This window comes from Meriones unguiculatus, chromosome 18, assembly GCF_030254825.1.
Source record: "Meriones unguiculatus strain TT.TT164.6M chromosome 18, Bangor_MerUng_6.1, whole genome shotgun sequence".
In the NCBI taxonomy this organism is placed as follows: domain Eukaryota; kingdom Metazoa; phylum Chordata; class Mammalia; order Rodentia; family Muridae; genus Meriones; species Meriones unguiculatus.
In genome coordinates this window covers 12,149,592-12,170,394 of record NC_083365.1, presented here as the reverse complement: position 1 = coordinate 12,170,394, position 20,803 = coordinate 12,149,592, and the positions used below count along the sequence as shown (strand labels likewise).

The 20,803-nt window shown below is 44.1% G+C and overlaps 1 protein-coding gene across 1 annotated transcript; it reads right to left on the bottom strand.

Moving 5' to 3' along the window:
• Positions 1-4,559: 4,559 nt before the first annotated feature.
• Positions 4,560-12,184, bottom strand: Snrpb (small nuclear ribonucleoprotein polypeptides B and B1). The gene is made up of 7 exons (XM_021645112.2): positions 12,029-12,184; positions 9,829-9,980; positions 8,081-8,192; positions 6,461-6,613; positions 5,879-6,017; positions 5,436-5,561; positions 4,560-4,858 (listed from the first exon to the last, which is right to left on the bottom strand). Exons 1-7 carry the CDS (start codon positions 12,029-12,031, stop codon positions 4,848-4,850), a joined length of 696 nt encoding a protein of 231 aa, XP_021500787.1. The 5' UTR covers positions 12,032-12,184; the 3' UTR covers positions 4,560-4,847.
• Positions 12,185-20,803: the final 8,619 nt, after the last annotated feature.

Sequence of the window (20,803 nt, the reverse complement as noted above, 5' to 3'; positions counted from 1 at the left end):
TATTAATTCTAAGGAGCACCTAGTGAACTGTCATCTGTGTCTAATATGTAACAGGGCAAACTTTCAAGGTAATTAACTTTAATCGACTTTCTTGATAATTAAAATGTTTACATCATTTGACTCAGACATTCCATTTAATTAGCTAAATACAGAGCAATATTTATGCAAAATACAGCCATCATATTGTTAGTGAAAAATAAGTTAACTGTCCAATGACAGAGAACTGACTAATAGTACTACGTTCACTCATCTTTATGTTTCTAAAGATCTGAGGATGTTTTTGACAGCACAAACCTGTAATCCCAGCGGCTCAGGAAGTGGCAAGGGGGATTAAATTTAAGGCCTATCTTGATTTGAGTAAGTTCAAGGCTAAAGTGTGCAACTTAGACATTCTCTTAAAATAAAGGGGGCTGTGGAAATGGCATCAGCAGTAGAGCAATTGCCAAGCATGGTCTAAGTCCTTAGGTTCAATCCCCAGGACTACAGCACAGAAAAGAAAGTCTTTATGGGCTGTTCAGACACTTGAACAAGTAAAGCACTTGACTGATGGCTCTTTGATCTCTGGGACTCACAAGGAACAAGGAGTGAAATGACCTTCACCAGCTGTCCTTTGACCGTCACATTCACACCATGGTTCACACACCTTCGCATATATACACTAAATTTAATTATAAGTAATTGGAGAGGGTGTACTGAAGAGATGACGCCGTGGTTAATAGTACTGGCTGCTCTTGCAGAGAACTTGGGCTCAATTCCTAACATGTGCGTGGTAACTTACAAGGGGATTTGGGGTTGGGGTTGATCCGGTGTGCTGTGTGTTCAGACGCTGAATTCTGTAGCCTGAAATCTGGTTGCAGTCCAGACCTGCGTTATCACGTTCATTGATCAATGTTGTGTAAGCTTTGATCCCCAATTATTTCTGATTGGTAAATAAAGTTGCTGAGAGCCTGTATCTGGGTGAGGCGACAGGAGCCAGGACTTCCGTTCCCAGCCGAGAGGGGTCTCAAGTAGGGACCACGTGGTAGAGGAGAAAAGGGGGAGAAGAAAAGAAGAGGTAGAGAAAGGATGTGGCAAGAACTGGCCTAATGGAGCAAAACCAGATCAGGCAGGACTAATATGGCAATTAATTCAGGGCAAAAGGCTGGGAAACAGCAAGACTAGCTTAGACAGGTTAGAATAGATCATTATCTGCCCAGTTATAAATCCTAAAGCTTATTAATAAATCTAAAAGGTCTCTGATTTATTTGGGAGTTAGAATGGTTGATTAGAAAAGGTCCCCCTCAAATTATGACCTATTTTTACAATTTGGCACCTTCTTCTGGCCTCTGGGGACAGTGCGCAGAATGAACTTAGGTACGTACAGCCAAGATACTTGGTATATATCTTTAATATTAAAAACTTGTATTTTAGTATATAATAAGATAAAAAAAAAACCAACACACAGGCAAAAGACAAGCACTGAATACTAAGACTCCATTTATTTCAAGTCATTCTGTCTGCAAATATTCTCCCCCTCTCAGCTGCTTCACACTGCTAATGAAGAGTTTAATTTAGCCAGAATATAACTCCATTTTGAAATAAAGATTTTGACTGGGAACTGAATTCAGGTACCAGGAAATATCACAGAATGTACACCTGGCAGAAAACAAAGTTAACTCTCCTAGCAACAGCCTCCAGGAAATATAACAGAATAAATGCTTCATAGAAAATAGAGACAAACTCCCTGGCAATAATCAATGGGAATCGGTTGAGAATCGGGTGGGAAAATTCTCCCCAATGTTTCAGATATGGTTTAGAAAAATAACCATTGTGATTATATGCCTTAGTCATTGTGATTGTGTGCCTCAGAAAAGGTCACCCCGCCCTGCTAAACTTCACCCAATTCTGTAATGCCAAGGCTTGTGCCCCCCTGCTTGCTGCCATGGAAACCCCCTGCTCACAGACTTTCCCTTTAAAAATCCTGTTCACTCAGAGCTCGGGGTCCCACTTCTCTACTGCTGCGCCAGTGAGACTTGGGTCCCGAGTTCGATCGCTCTCGTAATAAAGCTCTCTTGCAATTGCATCAAGTCATCTCCTGGTGGTCTCTGAGGGTCCCGTGAACCTGGCGTAACACTAACACGCTCCAGAGCACTGAACTTCATAATTGATGAAGTCCCAGGTACCTATTTTGTTGCTTGTGTTCTCAATTGTCGAACCTAAAAAACCCACTACCATAAATAATGTAGTGAACAATAATAATTCCTATTTCCTTCTAGTTAGTTTTAGCTTTTCTAGACTGAATAATGGCATGAGGTAGATTTTTGGTCATTTTTGTCTCAATACTTGTTTTAGATGCTTTCTTTAATGACTGTCAACTTTACTTCACTCATCAAGGGCTTCTCTTCCAATTCCCACCTCTACTCACAGTCCTTGTCTAGATGCCATTACTGTATTCTTATCACAGCTTTGACAGGTAGGTACCTAGTGTTGCAGGATTTGATCCCATTTTGTTATGGTGTGGCTCAGCCCTAGAACACACCTTTAACCCAAAAGCTTTCTGTAAGGAAAGCTAACCGTAGGTCAAGAGGCAGAGCAAGCAACCAGTTGACAGGTAGTGGACGTAAGAAAGCACAGGAAGGAGGGACATGGAATTGAAGGGTATTTAAGACCACACGGAAAAAAGGCTTTACGTGAGTTGAGTAGGAAGGTCAGCTAGGTGCTTTCTCTGCCTCTCTGAGCTAGCAGGTTTTCACCTCAGCATCTGGCTCCTGAGCCTATTGATAAAATCAAATGTTTGGGTTTTGCTTATAAAAAGCAACCTAGAACAGGCTGGAGAGATGGCTCAGAGGTTAAGAGCACTGGCTGCTCTTCCAGAGGTCCTGAGTTCAATTCCCAGCAACCACATGGTGGCTCACAACCATGAGATCTGGTGCCCTCTTCTGGCGTGAAGGTGTACATGTAGACACAACATTGTATAAATAGATAAATCTTAAAAAAAAAAAAAAAAAAAAAAAACAAAAACCTAGACCTTAAGCTTATTACTTTGAAGCTTTTGCCTATTCAAGGCTCCCTGTAGCACACAAAATTACAGTGTTTCCTCTAACTGTACCACTAGACTTTCAGTACCTAATTCATTTGGGTGGTTTAACTAGCTTAGTATCATGTCCAAACCCATAAACATAAAATCTTTCTCATTTCCTGTCACAATTTTTCATTTTCAGAGTATAACCTCTGAACTCATTGATTCCTAGTCCTCTGGTTGCTATCTGTGATGACCTTTCTTAGTTGTCAACTTGACTACATCTTAAAACCCCCAAGAGCTGGGTACCCCTATGAAGAATTTTTTTTTTATTTTTTAGTAATCATTTGAAGTGGGAAGACCCACTGTTGCAATCTGAACCTTTTGAGGTGGTGAGATTTTTGCTTCTGGAAGCTTGCTCTTTGCCTTCTTGCTCTTACTGACCAAGTCCATTCCTCCACTGGCATTGGAGCCACTTCTTTGGGATTCTGGTCAATACTGAAGACCAAGACATCCAGCCTCATGGACTGAAGTACTGGATTCTTGGACTTTACACTGGGAGACAGCCATTGTTAGACTAGTTGGACTGCAATCTGTAATCCAGTCTAATAAATCCCCTATATTCATTTTATAAGTTCTGTTCTAGGGAACTCTAATACTGTCCCAAGCGAAATTCTTAACTTCCTTTTCAGACTGACACAGTAGTCAATTTCTACCCTACAACTTTGAACTCATTCACGCACAGGCTGCCTCATGATTTATAACTTGCTGGACACATAAGCTTGTCACTGGCAGTTACTTTACCTCCCAGCTGCCCTAGCTAGACTCCAGCCCCAGGTGGAAGGCTTAACAGCGAAGGCAGCTTTGTGTAGTTGGCTACGCAGCCATTTCCCTCATCCTAAATGCTGGGAATCAAATCCAGCTTTGAAAATACTGGGCAAACATTCCATCACTAAGCCACACCACCCCAGGCCCAGCTGAGGGACTGTTTAGAATTTCCTTCTGTTCCCAGTGTGATCGTGGAATAATGGATTAATCGTGTTCTGTTACTGAGTTAACCCTGCCTCCTCACCTCTGCTAATGTGACTTCAAGGAACTACTGCCGCATGCTAAGGAAGCCAGCACTCATGGTTCACCACTCATCTTGCCGTACTAAGTACTACAGTGCTGCTCACTATCTCATCACCCACGCCAACTGGGCAGAAATCATGGTAATCCCATTTACAAGTCAGGTTACAGTACGTGCATGTGACCCTGAGACAAAGTTCTCACAGTAGCCACACCCAGCCCCTCTCAAAAAGGTTTAGTGTTTGCTTCATAAAGATTTGCCTATTCAAGGAACGTAACACCGAACAGATTTTTTTCCTCAAACTGATCTTTACATTTTACGGGCAAAAAGCCTCATTGTAGTTCAGTTTTGCAACTTTCTTAGTCCAAACAACAGTAAAATATTAATGGGAAGCAGCTAATGATAGGGTGAATTTTTTCAAGGTTACCCTTAACTACTAGGTACCCAACATATCCAAGGCTTTTCTAAAGACAAATAAATGGATGTATCAAGTGCGTGTTTAACAGTCTCTTTAGAGTTTATTATAAACCAGCTTCATAGGCCACAGGAAAAAAGTACTATGTACAGCCTTTTGGGAAACAGGCAAGGAGCTGAGGAGGACCAAGATGAGTCTAGGGCCTCAGAGGGCACATTTCCCAAGAGGGGGCCCTGAAAGGAAAACCAGACAATCCAGTGAGACTCCATCAACAGCATTAACAAACAAACAGGTCTGTGGTAACTTGGCCCTGGGGAATAGGGCCAACGCCTCTGTGGAGCTACTGACATAATGCTGTCCGAGGATCAAAGCAGACCTGAAGCGAGAGAAAGACGTTTAGTCAGTACCTGATCTGTAACAATGCAGGTAGCTATCAAGTGACTACAGGGACATACAATGCTAACTGAAGACATTCCTAGGGTTGACTGGGCTATGTCTGGAAAAACCACACATGCAAAATCAAAGAGACATAAAACAGTCATGAAATTTGACCATTATGTATCTTAAGACTTACTATAATGACTTCATAGAAAGAACACAGAACGTCATCAGACGCTCTCTGAGCCTTTTTTTAAGGCACAAGCCACCATGCCCAGGCAAAGGGCATGCCCTCTTAATTATTCAAGGGCACTGCAGTCTCTACTGTGATCTCAGGACTCGCAGCTTACATCCAGGGTGTCTGCAGTGGACACTAACCCCACCTCTGTCCCACCAGGGAGGCAAGACCACCTGTTAAATGCTTATTCCCTTCTCTCTACTTTCTGGACACAGCTATTCTCCAAAAGCTCACTTCCCCAAATTTGAGGGCCAAACAGATGTTGGAAGCCAACCTCCAGTTCCCACTCCAATAAACTCTCAGAAAGGAAGCCGAAGTCACTACTGTAGACACTTACCTCGCATCCCTGGAGGAGGAGGTCGCATCCCAGGAGGGGGCATGCCCATTGGAGTTCCTCGGCCAGGAGGGATCCCCATTGGGGGACCCATGGGAGGCCTCATGCCAGGAGGTGGGCCCATCATTCCTGAAGGAGAAAAGCCCAAAAATATAGTCAAGTAACTTTTTAAAAGACAGAAGGAAACATACAAAGATGTCTACCAAGTCAGATGGCCTAGTCCATCCTCTCAGCCTCTACAAGCAAAGTGACCCTTGAGCCAAAGAATGGGGCTCCTACTGGCTCTTGTCCAGCTAGTTCCCAGTTCAGTCAGCCAGGCTGGATCTCAGAGTAATCCTGCTTAACTACACAACTCATCACAGTTTCAGTCAAGGATCTATTTCATCATGAATCCAGCTACGGCATTTTGTGACGAATTAGCACTGGTGTCCTTGGACAGCATTTACCTGGAGGAGGTGCCCCACGGCCCATAGGAGGAGGAGGACCCCCACGGCCAGGTGGGTACTGAGTTGGAGCTCCTGCAATACTGGCTGTGGCTGCAGCTGCAGCAGCTGCAACAGTGCCTCTTCCTTGCGGGGTCATCACCTAAGAAAACGAAGAAGAGGAATGAAAACACTGGTCAGCACATCTCCCTACCCTTCTCCACAACTACACTGAGCAGAGTCTCCTAAAGCTACAATTCATACTGCAGACTTTCCATATAAAAGTCAAGTATCAGGAAGCCTGAACGCCAGATTCCAGCCTCTTGGCCTGACATTATTAAGGGTTCCCAATCCAACTTAGGAAAAGCACTTGCACTTTCAATTAAAACTGATGACAAGAAAAGAGAAAGTACATTTACTGTCACAGGAATATTTTGCTAAATTCAGTTGACTAGAATACCTTTTGTACATCTCTTCACATAAACACTGATAGCCTGACAATCCTGACTCATCATGAGACTGACCATTCTGGACTCTTTCTCAAGCTGTGATTCTCCCCTATCCTTTTGGCTACCAGAAACCGGTAGCCCTCCTCCAATACCTCACCTGCTGGGATGGTCCTCCAACCCCTCGGACTGGCCCAGCAAGTCCTGCAGGAGCCTGGGGCATGGGAACACCAGCTGGGATTCCTCTGCCAGCAGCCCTGCCAATACCTGGACCCCCAGCAGCTCCAGCAAGTGGCACTCGGGCAATGCCAGTCTGAAAAAAAAAGAAAGATGCTGAAATGTTCAGTGACCTATAGGATTCTAAGTAACCTTTAAAGCACTTAAACAGCATTCACTCTATACTAACACCATTCCTCCTCTATGCAAGACCAAGAGCCTACCTAGCACCCCTTAAAGAAGCTAGAAGTACATCACTCAGTACCTACATTCCTTCTTACAAAACTAAAACCCAGAGTCAAAGCTAAGACTCTTCATTCAGATACGATTAGTAGACAGAGCACTTGACCTGGCAACAGACACACAGGATCCATTGATTCTCTATTGCTACATGACAATGGCCAAATAATACCTCTTATACACATTTACAAATGGGAAAGGCTATAATGAGTTCAAAATAACAACATGAATGAGATAAACTACTCTGTACTCATTTGAGAGGCTGTCCATCATTACAGGATTTAAAGCAAGAGGGTAACTAAAGAATGTTTACAAACTGAGAAGGCAGAACAAACTTTTTCATGTGGTACATACAAAGAAGTACGTGTAAAATTAAACAAGAGAACTGAAGAGTCAACTGAGTGGTAGAGTGCTTGCCTAGCATACAAGATGCTCTGAGTTCAACCCAAACACTACAAAATGAAAACAGATACATACACAAATAAATACAGACTAAGAATAGCCTCCTGGTTAGCAATGTCTTAAAATAAAGAGAAAATCTGGTTAGGTTCTTTTTAGACAGCTCTATTTATAAACACAGTTGGTGTTTGTAGAACCAAGATCATCTGGGATCAAATGTCAGGTTTGCCATTTACTAGCTGTGACTTTGTTTTCTTTTAACTTGGTTTGGGTTTTCAAAACAGGTAGCCCTGGCTGTCCTGGACTTTGCTTTATAGACTAGGCCTCCTGTCTCCAGGGTGCTGGGATCACAGGCATGCGCCACTGCGCCTGGCTTTAGCTGTGACATCTTAGATATACTACTAAACTCAAGTTTATTTCATCCATAAGGTGAGGGTAAATTCTCAAAAACGAACTAAAAACCTCTTATAAGGATGTCCCTGGTGCACAGGTAATAAATATTATTATTCTGTAACTACCAACCAAGTCCCATAAATTCTATTATGTGGAACTTTTGGTTGCTGTTGTTTGTGACAGGCTCTTACTATGTAGCCCTGGCTAGTCCTGAACTCATGAATCCACTTGCCTCTGCTGGGAGCAAAGGCTTGTACCATCACACCCAGGAGAAGCTTTTAATTATTTTAAATTATTCTTTGTGGGATTATTAGTTTCCCCCTTTTTTCCCTCTATTTTCATTAATTGTTGTTACATATATATATATATTTGCTGAACAGCCTCAGGCAGTTCCCCTGCTAATTAGGGTTCCTTGGAGTCACAAACTCTAGCTTTCTCTCCACTCTACTCACTGGCAGGGCAGCTATTTTATAATTTCATTTATCATCTATAAAGGGGAGTACAGCCAGAGTACCTAACAGAGGGGACTTACATCTTTAGGAGGAGGTCCTTCTACTGTCATGGAGACCAGGTTCTCCCCTCGAAGCAACACCAGACCAAGGACTCGCTTCTCTTCCCTTTCTGCTTGTTTGGAGTTCTTTGGCCTAAAATTGAATTTTTAGAAGAACAAGGAAAAAAAACTATTAGAAAGGAGGGAACATTTCCATTTGCCTATCTAGGAACCACCAAGGTTGGCTGTATGTTGGTTACATCACCTGACAAATAGCTTATAAACTTTCTAAAATATGTCCTCTGGACAGTATCCCAGGCTAAGTGACTCATGGAGGTGGCTGGCTGTTTTCTACCAAACCAAGATACACAGACCAGGAAACAGGACAAGCAGCAAGAACACCCAGACCTGGCAAAGATGCTTCCACAGCCAACTGCAAATGTGTTTCCCAGTTTTCTTAGCTACTACCTTGCTCCTTCACTTCAGCTTAAGATCTCACAGACAAGAAGCATGCTCAACAATTCCTCAGCCCACTCCATACCCATGCAGTGTACCATTCACCCTCAAGGCCTACAAGTCCACCCTTCACCTTACATGAGAAACAGAAGAAATAGAGGAAAAGGTAAAAGGAATTTCATGTACACAGAAGTTGAATTTTTATAAGAGTCACAAAGAAATTTCAAAGGAGAACCCATCCCAAACACCAAGCAGAAAAGATGAATGAAATAAAAATGCAAACTAGGAAAACTAACTGCAAGATGGGGAGTAGGGAGCCAAAACCAAAAACTTTAGTCCTTAAACTAAAGGCAAAATATCCTGATTTTTTTAAAGACTTAAGATTTTTTTTTTCCTTTTTAGCTCATACTGTCTTGTTATATAAGCCTGTATTGGCTTTTTATAATGGGGGGAAAAAAACAGGTATTTGTTTTTCTCATTAATTTTATTTAAAAAATAATTTTCCAACTTTTTTGGATCAGAAAATCAGTTCCATTTTTAGAATGTAAGTTCCACACTCATCTGCTGGCCCTAATATATACCAGGCAGTCAGGCATTTCTGCATTTTTATTCTATACTTTCTTGGGCCACAAAAGAAGACAACCTCAAAAAGAATTTAAGGGAATTCAGTCAGTACATAATGCGAATGCTGCATACGGCAAGAGTGTGCATATGACCACAACGTCACACCATCTTGCTGAGCCTCAAGATGTCCTGAATATAGAAAACAGGACTGAAATAGATCATTGTTTAATGAGCCTGAGAGAAGTTAGCTAATAACTTTACAGAACTGCAGCAGACCAGAAAATAGCTCCAAATTTTTAGAAAATGCCAACAAAAATGACTGGCCCCAAGCCCACATGGGGAGCAGAGCACTTACCCTGAAGAGGGTCAGAGGCTTCTTAAAGCAGTTTCAGACCAGGCTGCATTAGGAGAGCCCTTTAGGCTACAGCTTTACAAATAGGTAATGAGGCCAGAAAATCAAGCTCTCCCCCCTCACACACCTGTGGGGAGAACATGAGAGCCCTTTACCCCAGTACCCAGGGGCATGCAAACTCAAGAGAAATTCAAAGCCTCGCAGCCCTCCTCACCAACTTCCACTCTGCTAGACTTAGAGAGCAAGGTTTGCTGGACTAAGGAAGATGTCTTAGCAGCCAATGTTCCCTTAAGTTACTCCCTTCAAAATCAGGCGAGCAGGCAAGAACACCTAACTGCATCACCACCCCACACTTGGCCCCCCCATACCATCCACTCTACTCCCAGGCCCTTCTCCCTCCCAGCAGCCTTCTCCTTACTTGATCTTCCTGAATTCATCACAGTCACAGAGGATCAAATTCATATGCTTGTCAAAAGCTTTGAAGGTCCCGATGAAGATGCGGCCATCTTGCAGGATGCATCTCATCCTGTAGTCAATGTGCTGCAGCATCTTGCTGCTCTTGCCCACAGTCTGCAAGAAGGGAGCAGCGAACAGCAGAGCTCAGATCTTTGCGGCTCACGCACTTCTGGCCCTCCCCCAAATCTTCCAGACTAATTTTGTGTATCTAACCTTCTCAACAATTTTCAGCTACCTTCCACACAATGCCTTTATCTGAGAATCTTCACCACCCAGCTTTCAGCCTTGACTTCTGCCCTGTAATCTATTCTCCTTCCCTTAAAAAAAAAAAAAAAAAAGCAATCTTCCTCAGAGTGTAACTGACTTTTGTCTACGATGTGTTTGTCTCAGGGGGCTGAAGTGTCCACAAACTAATCAAATCCATCCATGCTAGACATTAAGCCACTGTGCAGACTCAGTGCTATAAACATCTAAATCCGTCTAAACAACTAAGAACTGGAATTTGACTGGCACTAAAAATCCACTTAAGGAAAAGCTTATTACCAGAAAGTTAATGGAGTCCTTAAATCAAGAATCGGTTATCACATCTCCAGGGCTTTTTGTAGCAGGCTAACTTTTCTGGGCTAGAGTGCTAATTAGTCTGGAAACTTAACTTACACAACTTGTTATCCTTAATTTTTAATTAAGGCAACATTTTCTGCCCTGGTTCCCAGTGTAGCTTTGCAAAAATAAAGAGGAAGCCTATATCCATCCCTAGGTTAACAGAGGTACCCATCTCTCTTAGAGACATAACTGGTAGTACGTCACCTCTGACTACCCAAGTACCTTCTCTCTACAAGAACTGCAACTGCTGTTCACCCCTGTGAGCATTATTCAGCCCTAACCCAAAGAGCCAGGATTATGTGTTTTCTGCTTAAACAATCATCTTAAAGAACTCTGTTCCCAGGATCAGTATACATTGATCCATTCACCTGTTAACAGCTGATACTTTATTGGGTACTCCCTTTATATCCAGGCCCTTGAAAGAGATTGTGTATTTCATTTGATCCTCAAAGTTGGACCCACTGTCATTCCTTTTTACTATAAAACACGTTACCCCAGGCTGAAAGTTAAGTAAGGACTTAATCTCAGGCAACTCTCAAAAATATCCTCTTGAAGGGGAGGAGGACTTCCCCTACTAGTGGACTTGGGGAGGAGCATCGGAAATGAGGGAGGGAGGGAGGGTAGGATTGGGAAGGGATTAGGGAGGGGGCTACAGCTTGGATACAAAGTGAATAAACTGTAATGAATAAAACAATAAATACATTTTTTTAATATCCTCTTGCCTACTAAATACAGAAATACAAATTACAAACTGAGACTTCAAGCAACGGCCACTTTCCCTGGCTGAACTTTGTAAACCTAAATTTTTAATCTTTCAGCGATATTTTACTACCCATAGCATACAGCAAGATTAGGACTTTAGCAACGCGGTTCCTGACAATTTCTTGCCGTCTACTTCTTTGCTCTTGCAGTCCTCCGGATTGGCAACCCTCCCTCCTGTGGGGGGAGGGGCGGCACTCCTAAACAATCACTCTGAGTCTGCGGTGGGGTGAGCGTTTCTGACCCCCACCCCCCGGTTACTTCTGCCTAACGCTGGACTACCGTGGCGAGTTAGAGTAGAACTGCCTGGGCCAGAAACTGGAACTAAGTGAAGACAGAACTTATTTCGGGGTGCATTCCCAGCGCCTGCCGTACCCCAGCATGTAAAAATCTGAGTAACGGGGTGGCTCCCCGCTTGTAAACACTCTTCTCCACCCCAGCGCGCCCCTCGCCAGAGGACTCCGGTTCCCGGCCGTGACCTCCGCTACTCCCCCGAGCCGGCCCGGCGCTCGCGTCGGCTCCGGGAGCCCGAGCACGCACTGACCCCCGAGTTTACTGCTACCGAGGCCGCGGAATCGAACCACCGTGGCTCCGGGGGACGCTCGCCGGCCTCCGTACCCCGGTCGGCCTTCATCCTGCACCCAGGCCCAGCCGCACCGCAGAGCCAGGCCTTTGCAGCCCGGATTAAGCGGCTTCGGCCCGACCTTCTCCGCCACAGGCGTCTGCAAGCCACGGACGCCGTCGGCCATCGCCCCCCTCCGCACCCCCGAGCGCCCTGCGGCCAGCCCGCGCCCTCTCACCATGGTGGCGGCTCCGATGGCTCAGATTCCCGCCGGATTCACTTCCACAGAGGCCTAGCCTCCAGCCAGCGGCTCGATTCCCGCCGCCGCCGCCGCCAACGGAAATGCAGCCTGCAAAATGCCGCCGCCGCTGAAGCTACTTCCGGTCCGGCCTCGGCCCCGGAGTTCCGGTCTCTGGAAGCGGGTTAGCCGCGGACCGGATCAGGGGCTGGTTTGTTTGGGGTTTTGTTTTTGTTTTGCTCTTTGGTGGCGTTTTGGTTTTTTTCCCCCCTTCTCCCTTTTGATTTTTTGGGCTTAACCGCCTCGTTTTGTTTTGCTTTAGACAGGGTCTCACTGTGTCGCCCAGGCTGGTCTGGAGCTCTCGACCCTCCTACCCATGCGTCCTTAGTGCCGGATGCTGGCGTACACCGTTGGTGGCAAACATCGAACTGAACGGCCTTGAAGGCCTTGGATCCCCATTGGACTTACACCTTCCTTACACGCCGCTGCCCCGGAACCCCAGTTCTCACCCAGCACTCCTGTGAACTCACTGCAGGAAGCCACGCTCTTGCCTCTGCGCCTTTGTGTTTCTTTTTGTCTAATCGCGAGCACTAGACCCCCAGCTCACGCCCTTCAGGATTAAACTGAAAACTTCTCAGGCACCTCATGCCTCCTTTCACTTGTTTTTTTCTCTTAGGATTGATTTGCTATCTGATATGCTAAACCGTAGCCCCCCTAATGAGGTGCATACCTTCCAAGAACCCCAGTAACTCCCCAAGTCACAGTACCAAACCGTATATATGCTGCTTTTTTTTTTCTACATATACATACTTATGATAAACTTTCACCTTTTCACTTAAAGAAAGCATATTTTGGTATGTTTGAATTGCCAACATCACTAATCAACTGCATTAGGACTAATTTTAAAAACCAGGACACATGCCTTTAATCCCTGTGCTGGGGGAGCAGAGGCAGGCAGATCTCGAGTTCCAGGCTGGCCAGTTCCACAGAGCAAGTTCCAGGACACCCTACACAGAGAAACCTTATGTCGAAAACCCAAAATGAAATAGAAAAGAAAACCCAGAGACTACCTGAACACAAGCACTACAATATAGGTCGGCCATCCTTATACTGAGTGGGTAGCTTATACAGTGTGGACTCCTACACAGAGGGATGATCTGGCAAAAGCAAAGACACAGTATTTCTTCATGCCACTCAGAATGGTGCACAACTTAGAACATTAAGTCCTTATTTCTGGAATTTTCATTCAGTATTTTCAGACTGACAGACCAAAAGTAACTAAAGCCTGAAAAAGGGAGCACTGTACATATTTTAAGTTACTTTATCACCCCATTAGAATGTAAGCATCACTAGAGCATGGATTTTTTTTTCTTTGTATACTGATTATTGCTTAGATCACAGCTTAGCATTAAGGGCTCAATAAATGTTTAATGAATTAGTCTCCTTCAGCTCCATGACTTTCAATTATTGCCTGTATTCCCAGGACTTTCTAATTTATTCCTTCAATCTTGGTTTTTTTTGTTTTTGTTTTCTAGCTTTTGCTCTTTTATATAATAGCTGTCCAGTAAGTATACTAAATTTAACATGTCGAAAACTGAATTCTTGGACTTATTACTCAAAACCATTTACTTGTTTCAGAAGTTTTGTTAAGAAAACTAGGAATGGAGCACGTTTGTGCCACATCCGAGTGTCTGTGTAACACACACAAAGCTCCAGGTTCAATCCCCAGCACCACATAAACTGGGTTTAGTAACCTATGCTTATAATCCAGGCACTCAGGCGGTTAGGTGGGTAGCCAAGGAGTTGGAAAGCAGCCTGGGCTACACAGGCAACAATAAAAGAAAAACAGAACAAAGTAATGAGAACATAAAGCATAGTTCATTCCTTTCTTCTATCTCAAAATCTACCTGCCAGCAAACTGTATAGGCCCCACATTAAGATTATCTTGAATACGACTATTGTTATTCATTCCACTGATGTCTCTGCTAGTTCTAGCCACCTGCGTCTCTGGCTTGGATTATTAAATGGGTTCTTAATTGATCTCTTTGCTTTAATTTTGCTTTCCCTGCAGCCAGGGGGATTCTTCTAAAGTATACTAGGATTATCTCAGATGACTGCATACTCTGCTCTCTACCTCCCACCGACTTGCCCAGGACTCATGGGAAAAATGCAGCCGTCCTCCACCTCATCTCCTTTAGCATCCTGCTCATTGTCAGTCTCCAGTTGCACTGGTCTCTTTGTTGTTTCTCAGAACTCTGCCCCTTTACCACCATTTCTACGAGATATATCCATAGTCCCATTTCTATCAACCTATAGACAGAGACAGCAGGGTAAATTAGCAGGCCCAAGGTGGCAGAATCAGAATGAAAATACAGATAGGTACTTCTGACTCAGCTGCTTATTGGTCCCCAGCTTACCCAGTCCCTAGATGCATAATTCACTGAAGCATTTGAAAATACTTATTTAGAGTCAGGCGTGTGACACATGCATACACATATATTCCCCAACACTTGAGAGATGGAAACAGGAGGCGTAGGAGTTCAAAGACAGCTTCAGCTACTTAGCAAAGTCTAGACCAGCCGGGGCTTCACAAAACCCTGACTCGAAGCAAAACAAAAATGTATTTAGTAGCTAATAATACCATGAGCTGTTACGGGGATAAAAGTTTCTTGTCTCAAGAAGCCTGTGTTCTACTGAGAAAATAAGCCAAAGGAATAAGTACATAATGCAGTGTTACAACAATGGGAACATTGTCGCGCGCAGCCTTCGCCGATAAGGATGACGCGGCAACCGAAGATTTGTCCAGCAGAATCTTTATTGTAAAGCTCTTTTAGGTAGATGGAGAAGGACCCCAAACCCCAAGCGCGCTCTGCTTAAATAGCCTGCAGGGCGGCGTGCTCGTCTGTGATTGGTGCTCCGCACAATACCTAATTAGCATGTGTTCTCTGATAGGGAGAGCACTCAAGTCTATGATTGGTGCTCCGCACAATACCCAATTAGCATGTGTTCTCTGATAGGGAGAGCACTCAAATCCGTATTTGCATGTTGTGGCGCATGCGCCGCTGTAAGGCGAGTTCTAGCAGGAAGCCAGCGCCATCTCGTAATGGCGAATGCGGCTCCCGACAGAACATAATAAAGCAGCTAGGGATATAAGGAACAGTGGTATACACCTTTGGCTGGGTAATTAAGGAGAGGCCCTCAGGCCAGTGCTTAGATACAGCTGCAAATAACCCGTAGTGCTGTAAAAGTTTGCCAGACAGCCACAATACTTCTGACTTCCCAAACTCATCCTAGTCCCCTGCAGCTCATTATACCTCATCTTTCCTTTGCAATGTGCCTCTCTGGTGCTCTGCAGCATCTTTTCCACATTTTCTATCCTCTCTAACTTCTCTGCCAGTAAAACCCAATCTCAGTGTTTTCGTAGTCCTACCAGTTTATTCCAGCACATCTCTAATGTTGCAAGAACATTTTTTTTTTCTAGACAGGACTTCTCTCTGTGTAGCCTTGGCTGTCCTGGAATCGCTTTGTAGTTTGAGGCTAGCCTGATCTACAAAGCAATCTGCCTGCCTCTGCCTCCCTGAGTGCTGGGATTAAGGGTGTGTGCCACCATGCCTGGCTGCAAAATGTTTTTATCCTAAGATTTTTCACAGGTTACCATACATACACCTCAGAAATCAAGTAAGCCTCTGCTAGTAGCAGCTTACCCAACTGAAGGTTCAGCCCTTCTACTTTTACCCTAGGTTATTAAAACCACAAAAAAACCTCTCCTTTAAGTAGTATCAAAATTCACACAACTAAGTCAGGTGGTGGTAGGTAGCACATGCCTTTAATCCTAGCACTTGGGAAGCAAAGGCAGGCAGATCTCTTGAGTTTGAGGGCGGCCTGCTCTACAGAGTGAGTGCCAGGACAGCCAGGGCTACACAGAAAAAGCCTGTGTACCTCTACTACTAATAATAAAATATCTTTTGAAAAATTCACACAACTAAGCTTTCTCCTCACAGCCAAAAACAAAGCTGTCTAGAAGTGAAAAGTAAGGGAAAGATAAGAACCCTGACTCCTAGCTGTGAGGATCCTGATGAGCCAACCCTGTTATAGCTAGGAAGAGGGGTGACTCGGGAATTGACCTGTGTGATCTGGATGAGCCATGTACTAGAGTGTAACCTTCCTATGTTATAGCCCAGGCTTGTAGACCTTGCCAGTCCTTAGTGTTATGCGGTCAAGAATAGCCACATACTGACCACAACAGACTCAGATTGATGGAAATTGATTGAATGCTGAACAAAAACTGACCAGTCAGGACCAGACTCGGGAGCCAGACTACCACCCTGGTCTGTTTCTAAGGCATGTTTTTTTTTTTTATACAAACAAACAAACAAAACCCGTAACCAGGTAACCAGGTGCAGGAAGGGGGGGGGGGGGCAGCATTACATCATTTGACTAGCTAAACAATCTATTTTGTTCCAAGTGTATTTTGTGTTGTATCTTAGTAGCTAGACAAAGCACTTTAAGCTGATTGGCTGAGATTTAGGATAGGGGAACTCTTGGGAACTTTCCAGCTTTCTCGGAGTAAAGAAAATAGCAGGATGTTTCAGTCTTAACTCAAGCAGAACGTGCATTTATCACCTATTGTTTTATTCTAAGCAGCAAATATTGAACTATTGAATTGTGTCCTGGTCTCAGGAACCTAAACCTGAGAACTTGAACTTAATTTCACCTTATTATCAAAATGGGGACTTGGAGGCAAAATGGCTCCTGATATGCTAAAGGCTACAGCAGAGGAGCCACAGTTATGGAAAGAACTAAAGTATCTCTCAACAGAGAGACTATAGAGTTTAAGCACGTTGCAACACTTAGCTGTGCCCCAAAGAAAGGATGCTTTATCCTTGTAAGAATACTATCAAATGACACTCTAGAAATTTGGAAGCTTGTTTGTTAAGGACTTTAGAATCTTGTGTTTCAACCTGCTGGAACGTCACTTTAAAGAGCAATTTGTGTTTAGCTCATCTACCAATTTCTGTATTAAAATTCACAAGCAAGACACAGGGCTATATACAAAATGAGAATATGGAGTTAATATCTTGTATACTTCATGTCTGGAGGACATATAAAAGGACAACAGAACATTTACTAATGAATCAGTGATGAAGCACGAGAGGCTCTCAGCTTGCTAAGAGCCATTCACCATCTCTTTTATAAAGAAATTAATTTTAAAAGTTTATGTTGGGAGAGAAGGCTGGGGAGGGGGCCTGTTAGATGGGAGCAAGAAGTGCTGGTGGGGGCAGTGAAATGGTTCAGTAGGGAAAGGCACTTGTGCTAAGCATGACAGCCCAAGTTGAATCCCCATCTCCAGAACCCACGTAGTGAAGAAGAGAACTCTAATGCCAAGGAACATGACACTGTCTTCTGGCCTCCACCAAATGTACATGTGGTGCGCAGGCACACGTGCAGGCAGAACACCCATACACACCCAATAAAGTGAACGTTTTAAAGAACTGGAGATAGTTCCAGTGACCACAGACTCATTCTCTGATGAAAATGCATGAGGTAACAAAATATTATTTTGTCAAGGCAAATAATACACACGCACAAGCACACATACATATATATATATTGCTATTTGCCATGTGTACAGAGGGATGATTGTCTAGATGGTAGGGCTGGTGTGGTGAACTGTTTAATCCCTGCAGTTTGTTTCCAACTACGGTCAAGCTACTGATGTAGAAGAAACTCGAATACAGAATTAATGTTATAGAACGTGTCAATAGATTTTTCTTAGGAGACATTAAGTCACAAAAGTGGAATTTGACTAAGGGAGCTGCCTACAAAACAGCCCAGAGGTATGTCTGAGGCCTGTTAGAGATAAGTGAAATTTACTAGGATTCACTAGCTATTACGTTCATTCCCCAAGAACATTCTTCTAACAGGAAGCTCAAGGGGGCACTGCAGGGTCACAGTTAGCATTAAGTCCTGGCCTGCCGTAAAGGCCCCAGTTCTCTTGAGAAAACTATAATCCAGCCAGATGGGCAAGACGGATAACCACAGGAGCAACTCTCTGAAAAGAACAAGCCTGATATACTTGAGAAATAACGCTGGCAACATCTGTGGAGTGTAAATCTCCATCTGCCCAAGTGGCCAGACTTGCAGTCTCCTGTCTCTGTTTAAACTGTTCAAAGTATAGCCCAGGCCTGTTCCTGAACAAGAGAGTGAAAGATGACAGCATAAGTGGCGTGCACAAGCCTGAGGTGTGTGTAAGTCAGTAAACCTCCTGTTTAGGGCTGCCTCCTTTTTGAGCATTATAGCCCGAGCAAGACAGATGCCGTTAAAGAGCTTCTCATCCTTAATCTCTCAGTGTGCAGAGAGGTTCCTCACTAGGAAGGAAACAATACAAGGCCTTTCACCATGGATTCATCTGTCCAGAGCTAAGACTCTCCATGACCAGCAGCACGAAGCACCTATTTCTGTGAGCCTTGTGAATCTCTGTCTCCTCTCGTGGTGACTCTCGGGTGGAAGCCACCCACGGACATCTCCAGATCCTTGTGAGTAATCAAGACTCTCTTTTCTAAATTCTATGCTATAATTTTACAAGCTCTCTCCTCTTGCTCCCCAGAATTCCAACATGTCCCAATACAACCTATTTCTTCGAGGAGACTTCTAAGACTATTCCTAGACAGAGGTCTCCACATGCCCCAAGATAGAACCCCAGCTTCTATGTCTGTATTGGGGCCTACTCTATGTCTTTTCACTCAGATACATCTGCCTTTTGAAGCTGGCCTGTTCCCCAGAAAGGAGGGCAACTTCCTTTACCCACTCCAGGTACAAGAATACCCTGCCCCCCCCCGGCATGCCAAGGAAGAGAGAGCTTGAGGAACAGAGTGTAAGTAGAATTCAGAATGCCAAAGACACTTCAGCAGCAGATCTGTCCTGTGACAGAAGTGACTAAGATTCTTAAAGCTGTCTAATTCTCCCTGTCTGGGACTTCTGCCATGGTTTCTGCTACAACTGTGCCAGGTTATCTCCAAAATACTGGTTATCAGTGACAATACAAACAGCTTGGCTTAGTGATGCTCTGTGGGATGAAATCGTAAGAGCCATTCCTCTCCTAAAGCCAAATGGGATAGAGAGAAACAGAGGACAAGAAGTTTGCCTGGGACCCAGACGCACTGCAGGAACCGGAGCTGTGAGCAAAGTGACAGTGATCAGGATCTAGCATAACAGCATCTAGCCCCGAACTTCAGATTTGGGATTTTCTTAGCACATTTTATGTTGGGTAGGCACTTGACTTTGGTGAACAATTTTAAGAACTGAAGTCCAAGTTTGGGCAGCCACGTTTGGGGCATAGTAACATAACATCAGATGCAGATAAGCAGCATATGGAGAAGAGGTCAGACATGTGGCCTCTTACTTTGTAACCTGCTCCACCTATACCAGCTGATATGCCTTCGGACAAACCCATGACCTTACAACTTCCCATAAAGCCTACCTCTTAACCACGTCACCATCTCACAGTACTGTTATGTCAGGGACCAAACTTCCAACACAGGAAACTTTGGACAGATAATACAAAACCATAATGGATACATCCCAGTTATGGCCACAGCATCTCAATCCCTGAAGGAGCCTAGAAGTCATAACAGACTGATATCTATACTACAGCTGAAGAAGACACAGAAAAATCTTCAGTATCTTATTTATGGTCCACTACTGGTAGAAACTAATAAGAATAAGACCCCTGTGTGATTCAGGCGACCCCTCAATAGAGAACAATACTACAGAACATATTTGCCTTGAGGGAATTCCAGTTATGAACTGTCTCTATCTCCTGTGTGGGCAGAAATATAGCCACTAATCTTGGCTCTCTTTTCTCCCCCTGTCTCCTAGAATGGTGAAGGTAGAAGGAACCAAACCAAAAAAGCACGAACCTGGGGCTGGAGAGATGTCCCAGTAGTTTGAAGGACTGGCTGCTCTTCCAGAGGACGCAGGTTCAATTCCCACCATCCATATGGCAGCTAACAACTGTCTGTAACTCTAGTCCCAGGGCATCCGATACCTTCTGGCCTCTAAAGACACCGCATACACATGGTGTACAGCTTTACATGCCAGCAAATACCTATACACAAAAAGTAAAAATAACACACAAACAGTTGGCATCCATAGTTGGCATCTAGCCATGAGTTTCATTGTGAGTTTTGTAAGATGTGCCTCTTCCCAGATTCAAATTATGGGTGTGGGTTAACTTTCTAAGAACCTTGAAATGGCGGCGACCACCCCAGGAGTCTCCACCAAGATTCTTGTGTTCCACCTTCAGAGCTAACCAAGAAAGGCCAGGAGACCAACACCGCTCCAACAAGCCTCAGAAGCTGCTCATACTTCACACCTCAAAATATGTGAAAAACATTCTGCTTTCGTCCAGATTTCCCTGGCGTCTTCCTCTGATGCACCACAAAATGGCTAGTAATGAGCTCGCTGCTGTGGCAGGTGCAGAAACACCCTATGAGTGATAGCTCCAGATCGTGTTGTCCGGTGAAAGTGCTACCTGCAACTGGATCCCTCCACTGTGCTGGTTTACAAGGTTCTGTGAGTGGCACTGGATGTTTAGTAAGCAGACACCCATAGCTAATTATATATATACACTTCTAATTGGAGAGATAAATTAACAAGTTAATGCAAGAAGCTTCAGCTGATACAGGCTTCTGTGACACCCTGAAACATTCAGTTGATGTTGCACCATGTCACTGGTCACTTTTCTTGTGCATTTGGCTTCCTCTGATCACACAA

Coding starts and splice junctions, on each gene's coding strand:
- Snrpb (XM_021645112.2), bottom strand. Junction 8,193..9,828: donor GATGAATTCAGGAAGATCAA/GTAAGGAGAAGG, acceptor ATTCAATTTTAG/GCCAAAGAACTCCAAACAAG. Junction 6,018..6,460: donor TTGGAGGACCATCCCAGCAG/GTGAGGTATTGG, acceptor TCGTTTTCTTAG/GTGATGACCCCGCAAGGAAG.